The sequence below is a fragment of the Scardinius erythrophthalmus genome (assembly GCF_964197995.2).
Source record: "Scardinius erythrophthalmus genome assembly, chromosome: 2".
In the NCBI taxonomy this organism is placed as follows: domain Eukaryota; kingdom Metazoa; phylum Chordata; class Actinopteri; order Cypriniformes; family Leuciscidae; genus Scardinius; species Scardinius erythrophthalmus.
In genome coordinates this window covers 48,034,394-48,045,575 of record NC_138222.1, presented here as the reverse complement: position 1 = coordinate 48,045,575, position 11,182 = coordinate 48,034,394, and the positions used below count along the sequence as shown (strand labels likewise).

Below are 11,182 nucleotides of genomic sequence, written 5' to 3'. Positions count from 1 at the left end.
TCTTGGCTTGTTCCATGCTTCACCTGAAGGGTGATAGTGATGCAGCAAGACCATCTACCATCGTGAATCTTCTCTGACTTCCTTCTCTGTTAAGTGAAACATTCTTAGCAGCCATCTTATTCATGCAGGTTACCAAGGTCAATCTGAATGCCTCATCATCAACTGTTCTTTCTAACACTAATGTATAAGAATGCACTTTATTTCTGTGTTGTTGTTTTTTGAGACTTGGGTAAAACACCAGATTTTTTCTTGCGTAACTTAACTTGGCCGCTGTCTTGAGCACTGCTCCAACTTTCAAAGACATTCACCAGCCAATCGAGTCACCAGTCTAAACCCACATAGGACACTAACTGTACTGTATATATAAATCCAGCTGAATTGAGCCATTAGCATGTGCAAACGTTTTAGCATGTGCAAAACAAGCGGCGTGATCAGGAACTGGTCAACATGTTAGTTAAACACAAGCAGTCACACAATCATGGTGTTCTTGCACTTACTTGCAATTTTAGCATTACAATAAGGCTGTCTTCAATCTGGCAACAATACATGCACCTTATAGATAAAATTCCCAATCCCATGCTAACTGCATTCGGAATAATAAGTTAAGGATTTTCAAGGCAGTTGCTCTACAGAAGAATAACACTCAATTACATCAAACACTGTTCAAATCTGGATCTTCAAAATACATAATACTTTGCTAACTGCCATGTACATTCAAATCTGCCAGCTCTCTGGTTAATCATTTGTGTGTGTGTTTTTTCTGTTGATCTGGTACTGATTTCTAAATGTGGAATTGAACTTCATGCTCCTTGTATATTTTCATACTGCATTACATTTGCGTTTGATCGTTTTGGCAATTGTTTCACAAGATATCAGGTTAGCCTGTTTGATGTTCATGTTTAAACATCCCATCACAGATTTGATCAGCCTAACCTTTCTTCTTAAGGATATTGGTGCATTCAAATATCCATTCAATGAGTCCATTTTAAGGGAGACAGGTGAATGCTATGTCTAATTTGACTGGCACACGCAACTGGCAAAGTTGTGTCTACAGATTTGCTTTCTTGGTGCCTTGTTCATTTCAAACCACATGGCTAAAATAGGGACGTCCTCAAGTAAAGTGAGAAGCGTCACGTTACTTATCTGTAATCAAAACAGCGCATTCAGTTAAATAATTTTCAAGGCCTTCTTAATGATAAAAAAGAACATCTCGCAATATCCTAAAAGATGACAATAACTCAAGAATTTTAGAATGAACAAAAATTACATAGAAAAAAAGAAACAGCTCCACTTTTAAGACTTGCCATGTTAAATATGGTATTTTCTTGCTCATTTTTCATTCAAAGACGTTTCATGCAACAACAATTTCTTTGAACAATGAAACACATATTTGTTATATGTTCAGTTAAAAAAAGAAGAAGCTTGTTTTACATATTTTTAAATATACTTCTTTTCCAGGGCAGGCACCGTACGCACAAACCAGGTACAGAGGCATGCCACATACTTGCATTGCTCTTGCATTCTACTATTGGCAGCTGTGATGTCATTGAAGCAGCAAGCTGGTGGGTAATCCTATTGTTTGGTTGACCCCGCCCATCTCACATTCTAAGCCATGCCCACAACTCTCCACACTGCTACTGTGACATCACAGAAGAATGGGGATAGATAGTACAAGCTAGAATGGGGAAAAGGGCGGTGCAACAAGACTCTGTGGCGCATGCAGAGAGAGGTGGGTGGGGGCGTAAAGGAGGGAGAGGTCTGGCCCAGGGTTGCAGTTAGATTTTTGGATGGGGGTGGGGTTAAAGTCAAGGAAAACTGGCAATGACCATGTTTGTTTTTGTTTTTTGCACTACATGTTACTACTATGTATTTTTAAATCACATTTAGTTTCTTAACTTTATACAACATTGTCACAGATGAGGCTTTTTGTGGTTTGTCTCTCTACCTCTGCTGGTACTGTGATAGGAGGATAGAGACGGAGAGAGATTATGGGTATGTCTTATATGTATGTTTTCAAACATTTTACATATACATTGAGTAGTTGCAGAATATAAAGCCTTAGATATTGTATACTTATACAATCCTTTTTTTATATATTTATCCAAATTTAGATTTGTGCCTAGTTTAATTTTAGGTTTATCATCATATTGTTGCCTTTATGCCACCCAAGTTTAATTCAAATACACTTGGAGTCTGATCGCATTTGTTTTTGCTTTTTTTTTTTTGCTTTGGAGGAGCGATATCAGACAGCGTTTAAGCAATTTTATATTTTTTACCAAACCAAATTATCCACAAAGTATACAAAAGTTTAATCAAGTCATTATTAAAGCTTCATCAAATTGGTAAACCAATAGATGTGAATATGAAATGTGTGTACACTAATAGTCAGATTTCAGGTGAGTTTAGACTTTTGTAAACGTGAATTTTACTGACAGCAACTTTAATGTCAGCCAAGTGAAGAGTAGAGAAACATTTGTTTCTTTTTGGTTTTCTTTAACATGAAGGAGCGTTCATGTTTTTCTGGTTGTTTCTTAATGTTGATACTGTGGCTCAGCACTAGGAACCTGCTTAACCATCAAAATAAATCAAGATTATATTGCAAAGTTGTTATCGTAATCTATTAAACAAGGGGTGCTTAAGGATATTTAAATCACTGGCTTTATAATATTCCACATTTCTAGCTATTTTTGTTCATCAGTTAGACACAGTTGAAAATACTGTGCTTTGGACTAAAAGTTACAATTGGATGGACTTTTTGACTCCACCAGACTGCCGCTGTTGCAACGTTCAAACGTACTTCGTCAAGAGGAAGGTGGCATCAGACATGGTGGATCGATCTTTACTGCCTCCTTCCCTCCAGTTCCTACATCCACTGCTTCCTGAACTGTTTTTATAGTGGTCTGTGCTACTCTGTGGATAGGCCTATAGGATGGATTGGAAAAAGGTCAAAGGCAGAATTAAGCTGCCTTGGTTAATTTATGTGTTTTAAGGGAGACTCTGTCACTGCGAACAAATTCACATTATATCAGAATAAGATAAAATCATTTGGGGCTATTCAATTGTTCATGGTGTTTCAGGGAAAGATGACCATGAAAAGAAAGTCTAAGAGCAGAAACGTCAAATGTGGTCAAAGAAATTAAATGTCCCACTAAACCCCCTCAAAAACAATGAGCATAAAAACGAATAAAAATAAAGGTTGTAGGAACAGATATGACTTTTTAAAAACGAAACAAAACCATAAATAAATAGGTAGAAGAGGAGGACCAGGTCAGTGGGTGGTTCAGGGTCATTGCCGGCATTGTCGTTTATATTCTATCTTCTGCGCTTATGTTAACCCTCTGTCTCTCACTCTTCGTGAAGCTGCAATCGGTACCGACTATAGCGAATTTGGAAGAAGAGCCTCTCCAGCGGTGAACGGGTCATTCCTGGCAGCGTGTGGTCGTCAGTATCCCCCACTCGCCGGAAACCCAAAGACTCGTACAGCTTGTGGGCGGCCATCTTGACTGCAGTTGTTCCCAGAACCACGGCTGAGTAGTTGTTTAACATGGCAAATTCTAGAACTCGTCGACCCAGGGCCTTGGCGATGCCTTTTCCACGGAAGCGAGAGTCCACAGACATGCGACGGAGCTCCAAGGTGTTGTCATCTTCTCGACCTTGCGCTGCCACGATGCCCACCACCTGGCCTTGCAAAACTGCCACCCAGAAACAAGAGCCTGTGGGAATCAAAACAAAGAAGATATTCAGTTTTTGTCTTTAGAGTAAACATTTGCCAGCTAATTGTAAAAATCTAGCATATGATCTAGTTTTCATTTAATTATTTTGACTAAGAGCTTTTTCTGCCTACTAAGGGTCATGCTTATTTTCATCTGCATCCAGATTCTAGTATTCATCATGGTATAGGCTGCTCTTCAACACACCTCATCGTTAGATCATCAAGCCACTCAATTTATTCAGTTCTAGACTAATAAAAATCTATTTCTCACATTATATAGTTGACAATCAATGATTTAGTTGAATAAGCCTGGCAAAGTAGCTGATGAGAGGGGTTATTAAGAAGCAGCGACCATGATTTTGTTTAAAAAAATGTGCTGCACTGAAATAGCAAAGCAGAATTAAACTCTTTTTAAATATGTATTTTATGTTTTTGGTTGGCACACTTTTGCCACTCTAAAAAATTGTTTACCTGGAGATGTATAGCGATGTGCATTAGTGTGAGTACAGATTACTAATAGGTTGTGTTCTGAAATGTGAAACCACATTTAAGCACACCGTGTAGCAGTCAGTATTTATGGATCATGCCAGTTCATTTCATTTCCGATTGCCTGGAATTACAGATGTCCAAGTGTGCCATCAACAGAATATGAACCTGGGAGACATGTTTATGATTGATTTGTTGTAATTTTGTCATTTATCTTACTAATCTTTTAATAATTATGCTTGGGGGAAACCTTTTCAAATAAATTGTTTACAATTTTTTCAGAGGAAAAGTCATAAAAATGTGCACCATCAAATGAGTTTCAAAGCTATTTGTAAGACCCATGATTGATGTAAATAAAACCTGCTGATTACGCCACTACTGATGGCTTGCATCAGTAATGCTAAGAATTCCATTTTTTTTCATATTTCTTTCCTGTTGGGCAAGCCAACTGTCAGCTTTCTTGTTTCAACAGCAGAGGAGCACAGATTACGGTCATTCTAATCTTAAACATTGTATTTTATGTCATGCTTGTGAGGCTCAGCTCTGTTATAAATAACTAAATTACTTACTGAGTTGCAGTGAGATAGGAGATAAATACGGTGAGGTGGCAGGACTGTCACATCTGTGCCATAGAAGCTGCAAAGACTACAAATACACAAGGACGCGACTGAGCTCTGGATTCTCCAAGACATAAGAAGTATAGCAGGAAAAGGCAAGTCTGAACCGATACGTTTTCAATGACTTGATGTTATCTTTTATCATGCATACTAATAATTGGTTCAGTATTTGAACTTTCTGTTTTCTGTTAAGAATCATGTTTCTGGCATGAGGTCGATTAACTTCTCTGACACACTCTCCTATGTCTTTTACAAGATTAACCCCTCCCTGTTCAACACATGTTCTTAAGCATCTAGTCAATACCATCTTCTAAAATCTCTCGCCATACTGTGTGAAAAAAAAAAAAACGTCATTAAAAGAATCAGTTGAACATTAAATAAAATCACAACATTATATCAAAAACCGCATATTTATCTAAGAAGGATTAGTTAATTAGTGACGATAGCCAGGAGAACTAAACATTCAAATGTCTGGTTAAACTTTAGGCCTGTGATATTAATCTACACTGTGTTCCAAATTATTAAGCAAGTTTTTCAAAGAAAGTGTTTGTTTTATTTCTCCATATTTATTTAGATAACTGGTATCAATCAGTCAGTTTAAAAAAAAACAGGTTTGTTAAATAGTTTGCCCGGTCTACTTAGGTAAATGGAAACCCTATACGTAAACGGGTTGTTTCAGATTATTAAGCAATTCACAGTTCACATAAAACACTGCACATTGGCACATTTACAAATATAAATGTTTTTGCTAAAGCAATGTTAATTGTGTTCTTAATTTGTTTCTTTTCTTTTTTTTATATAATATAATAAATATAACAAAAAGAACCGATAAGAATACCATTAAAGTACCTGATCGATAAGCCGTATCGGTAAGAGTAGTAAAACCTCGATGATACCCATCCCTAGTCATGACTGCAGTAGCTTCAGGGCTGAGGAGCACTATTGATCACTGTGGTCCTGCTGTACACTCATTAGTTTTACTACACCCCCCTCCCCAGCTGTCTGATAACTGCTTTGTTTGTGTGTCTATGTACCATTCAAACAGAGAAAAATAACATTCGCCAATAATATTATTACAATCCAATTAAATCCTGATGGATAAAATCAAGTCCCGCTTCACATTATTTCCTGTTGAATATGCAGTTTTAGGCATCACATTAAGGAAATTAAATGTCACAAATGCCATTTCATGTCATCATTAATGACTAGTGGGGAGCATAACAGATCTGTTTGTGTATTTTCCACATATTAAAGAGGTGTCTTCCTGTCCAAACTAGTCATCTTTTTCATGTATATCACTATGGTGCTATATATTATGGGGTATTCCTTGTGTTTTAAGTATCTGACAAAAACCCTGTCTCTTTAAAAATAAAAGCCTACTTCAAATAGATATTGAGTGCATTAAAGAAACATCACCCTGACAGATAACCCATATATTCTTTACCATTCCCTCCTCAGATGCAGGATTCCACATTAGCAAAGCAAGAGAGAAAATCCCTTGGGAGAATCCTTTGTCTGCATGCTGCTACTAAACAAAACTACCACACATACCCACAGCGGGGCTTTGATTCACACCTTCCCCCATTTCCTGACCCCAGTCAATTCTCTCTTTTACTTGATGCAGGACTAAATAAGAAGCTTGTACGTACAGAAACTGTCTGCGCTAAGGACTGACAACTCTCTCTCTCTCTCTCTCTCTCTCTCTCTCTCTCTCTCTCTCTCTCTCTCTCTCTCTCTCTCTCTATATATATATATATATATATATATATATATAACTCTTTGATTCAACAAGGATGCATTAAACTGATAAAGTAACAGTAAATATGTTTATAATGTTTAAAAAAGATTTCTATTTCAAAGTCTCTTATGTTCACCAAGGCTGCATTTTTTTTAATCAAAACAGTAAAAAACTTAATATGAAATATTATTACAATTTAAAATAACTGCTTTCTATTTTAATATATTTTAAATTGTAATTTATTTCTGTAATGGCAAAGCTGAATTTGTCAGCAAGTCTTCAGTGTCAAGGGATCCTTCAGAAATCATTCTGATATGCTAGTTTGTTGCATAAGAGACATTTCTTATTATTAACATTGTGTTAGTTTCCACAAAAATATTAAGCAGCACAACTGTTTACAACATTGTTTTTCAAGATTCTCTGATGAATATAAAGTTCTAAAGAATATAATTTTTTGTAACTTTATTATAGCATCTGATCAATTTAATGGTATCCTTCTTGAGTAAAAAAAAACAAATGAATTTCTTTAAAATATCAAATAAAATCTTACAGACCCCAAGCTTTGAATGCTAGTATATCATTTTGCATCACTCACAGTGATTCTCCAGGCCACATAAGATAGACTCTTAAGATATATGAACTGGCTTTACTTCTAGCGATTACAGAGAGCATTCTGATTGCCAGCGTCTGGCTGTTTGCTAAGGCAGCTGCTCTGAATTTGACCGTGAAGTTCTGCAGCAGAGTTTATCATAGGCAATAAATGTCCGTCCTTACGCTGACGCTGTCTGAGGGAAGCCCATAGAATGATAAAAGATTTCAGCCATCCAGCACTCAATCTGCACGTGCTACTACCATCTGCTAAACAATTCCAGAGCGCCAATCATACACAAGTACTGTAGGTTAAAGAACAGTTTTTATCTGCAAGGTATCAGGATACTGAAGAGCCACTACCTCCATCATTCTGTCCCTCTTCTACTGTACTTTGATTGTTATCTGCAGTATTTATTAGTATGTTTACTACTGCATCACAGTTATATGCACAATGGGATTCATGAACTGCACTGGATCTACTGCTAATTCATCCACCTGAAAGGATTTATTGTTTTATCACTAATCTCTAAAAGTTTGCTCTCTTAATATTGAATCATAAGTGGAAAGTTATTTTTTTATTTTGGGGTGCTTTAAAGATTATAACTGTAAATCTGAGTTTACTGCAATACAATCTGTATCAGCATTTTTCCTGTCTTCAATCAATAGGCCTTCGTGACTCATGAAGATTTATCCTCAAGAGCAGAACTGAGAGAGACTTCCTGCATATTTCATGAGTCTTCAGCATTAAAGCTACACAATAGACATTCAGCCCATCTTGGACTTCTGAAGTGCAGTATTTACCCTCAATTTCACAGGTACTGATCTTGAGAGTATTTGTTCTGGTGAGATAAATGGTTGATTGAGGAAGCTGGTGCATTTTGGGAACTGGGAAGTTCATACATTGAAATATGTTTTCTCTTAAATATAGTAACATATAAGTATTCATGCCTAAACATGTTATTAGATCAGCATAATTATATTTTACTATCAAATGCCCAGGTGCTGTTTGACGTAGACATATTTATATAATATTTTATATATACATATATTGTGATGATTTATAGATATAGATATAGATGTCACCAATATAATGAACTGCTTACAGTACCGTTCAAAAGTTTGTCAGCAAGATTTTTTAAAAAGAAATTAATAGTTTTATTCAGCAAAGACACCTCAAATTGATCTAAAGTGACCAGTAAAATGTGTTACAAAAACCTTTTTATATATGCTGCTCTTTTGAACTTTCTATTCATCTAAAAAATCCTGAAAAAATGTATCTGTTTAAAACAAAATGTAGCAGCACATCTTTTTCCAACACTGATAACAATAAGAAATGTTACTTTGGCACCAAATCAGCATTTAAGAATGATTTCTGAAGTATACTTAAAATGATTTTAAACTGTAATATTTCACAATATTAATGTTTTTACTGAATATTGTAAAAACATAATAAAATCTTACTGACCCCAAACTTTTGAACAGTCTGAGTGTTGTACAGGTTTGGATATACTTATGAGAGCCAAATCTTTCAAAATAAATGTCCTCACAAATATAGCGAAACATGTTGAAAACTTACTTGTGATGATAATTTTGTGTCAATGTTTATGTGCGTGAAATTACCCCTTACCTGTGGGTTTCATGTAATACTCCTCAATGTCAGCCATATCAGTGTGCAGAGCGCAGTCCAGGTATTCGAGAATGACTTTTCTGCTGTAGTAATAACGTGCACCCATTAGAATAAATGGTGCGCAGAAGGTCAGTGTGAAGGATTTGGTCATAACATAGCACATTACTATGGAGAAATGGAAGAAAAATAAACGACACCTGTCAGAAAAGAGAATCAAATGTTTGATTTTTGGCAGAAGAGAGACAAACAGACAACAAATGTTTACACAATTAGGAGTGTGCAGAGAAACCCTGATATACCAGGGCAGTGAGATGTAATGGAAAACAGACTAATTACAGTGTATCCTGTAATAAAAAAATAAAAAAAATTAGTAAGTAACTTTATTCATATGTACGGTTGGAATTTTAATGGGCAATGGAGTGCACAATAACAGGGTCTTCATGGATGTAATTAAACTCAAGAAGATCTGAGTATGTTGGCTGTTGGCACAGGATGGCGCCCTTGAGTAGCCTACAACTGCGCATTGTTTACTGTCAACACAACTCTAACTAACTGTGAAGTGCGTTTACAAAGTTTTTGCTATTCTAAAGAGCACTTCAAGTTAGCCTTTATGCTGAATTTATCAGAGGAACAGTTGCCGTATGTGTACCGTGATGCAGCATATTCATATTTAGTATGCAAGTGTATAGACATTGTTAAAAACAAAACAAAAAAAAACATTAATTTCAGCTGTAGGGTTGTAAATAATTTTTCAATGTAGCATAAAGATACAAAAAGGTTGCTGTTTAGCCAGCTCGACACGCTCGCTCAAACCGCCTGTCGTTGAAAATCATTAGTAAACAAGAAAATGAAATGAATCATTAAATATTATGCGTATTATTAATGGTTATCAATTCTCTGTAAATTTAACGTCATAGACCTAAACAGAGAAGAAAAAAAAACACACAACTTCGTGCACTAACACGAGACGTATTGTGGGGAACGTAGTGCGCTCGCGCGGGACTCATTCATTCATTCATTCATGCGGCGCGCACACACACATTCACCGGTAACGCATACTGCATGCTCTGAACTGCTGCTGTCTTTGTGACTCCTTGATATTCACTGGGATTGTATATCAAATGAAAAAGATTTCACGTGCGTAAAAAAAAAAAAAAGTTAAGTTATCTTAATCGTTTTGAACATAAAATGTATGATGATTTGAGCATAAAATGTATCAATTGGGCTCATCATTTTAGTTAGATTCTTTTCATTTTAACAATTAATATACTTACTTATGAACTCAAACAGCTCATTTTCACATGTTGCAGAGGAACAATGATGAAAGCGATACTCTCATCGTATTCCCTGAATTTTGGTCACATACCTGTGAGAAAGGCATAGATAATTTGGGTTCTAGTTTGCTGTTTTAGACCCCGAAATGCCGAATTAGGTATCCGCTCCATGATTCCCTCGTTGAAGATCCGGCGCACCTCCTCATGGTCCGAGCGTTCAAATTCGCGAATAAAAACCTGGTTCCGTTTTTCAACCTTATTCTCGATCGCACTGGGAGAAGACGTCCACATTTGCGAGGAGGAAACTATTATTGAATCTTTTTTTGTCCCAGCTATGGCCTCGTGATCGTCTGCAACGATTTTAGTCTCGCAAACCATTTTGGGAGACGAACAATGCATGCAACTGGCCTGAAATGAACTGAAATTGGGGAGAAGCAAAAAAAAAGAAATAAAAGATGGATGATGGTCTTCTTTGTTATGGAAAGAAAAAAGACTGATGTACTACTGCAACCCTGAGCTTCCTCACGACCAAGACTTGCCGGTGCATCACAAGTGGTATTTATAATGCGCCAAAGCCGCATTCAGATTCTGGGGTGTGGGTGTTCTCCTCATCTCGCTGATTGGATGCGGCGCTGTGCCACATCACGGCGGTGGGAGGTGAGAGTACAAAAGATACACAGTAACGTGTCTTTTTGAAACAGTATTTTTGCCCCCGTCAGTACACCGGCGAAATTCCTCACATGTTTGTGTTTTGGGGGGGGGGGGAGAGTGAACCTGATGCGCTCTGGAGCGCCAAGATGAACCCCCGCTCGCGATTGCAGTATATCTACAACGTCACGACGATGCTGCGCAACATCAGTCTGCATACATCAACGTTATACACACCGGACCTGCACATTTTACAATGAGTGTGCAGATGTCGGCGGGTTTCATTTTACCAGCGTGTGTGTGTGAGTGACACTTTTACTGCACTGCAATGCTACTCTTTGGTTTACATGGTTTGCATCCTTTTCTTCTTGGGACCTCATTTCTACATTTCTATCGCAAGAATAGCTAAACACAACTCCCGCTATAACCGGATTACGTCAGTACCTAGTTATAAATGATTCAGGCTGCATATTTGTTATAGACACCCTG

At 37.0% G+C, this 11,182-nt stretch overlaps 1 protein-coding gene across 1 annotated transcript; it reads right to left on the bottom strand.

Annotated features, from left to right (window-relative positions):
- Positions 1–2,225: 2,225 nt before the first annotated feature.
- On the bottom strand, positions 2,226–10,575 carry nat8l (N-acetyltransferase 8-like). The gene is made up of 3 exons (XM_081392710.1): positions 10,138–10,575; positions 8,772–8,936; positions 2,226–3,713 (listed from the first exon to the last, which is right to left on the bottom strand). The coding sequence occupies exons 1-3, from the start codon at positions 10,442–10,444 to the stop codon at positions 3,346–3,348; spliced, it is 840 nt and encodes a 279-aa protein (XP_081248836.1). The 5' UTR covers positions 10,445–10,575; the 3' UTR covers positions 2,226–3,345.
- Between the last annotated feature and the right edge of the window lie 607 nt (positions 10,576–11,182).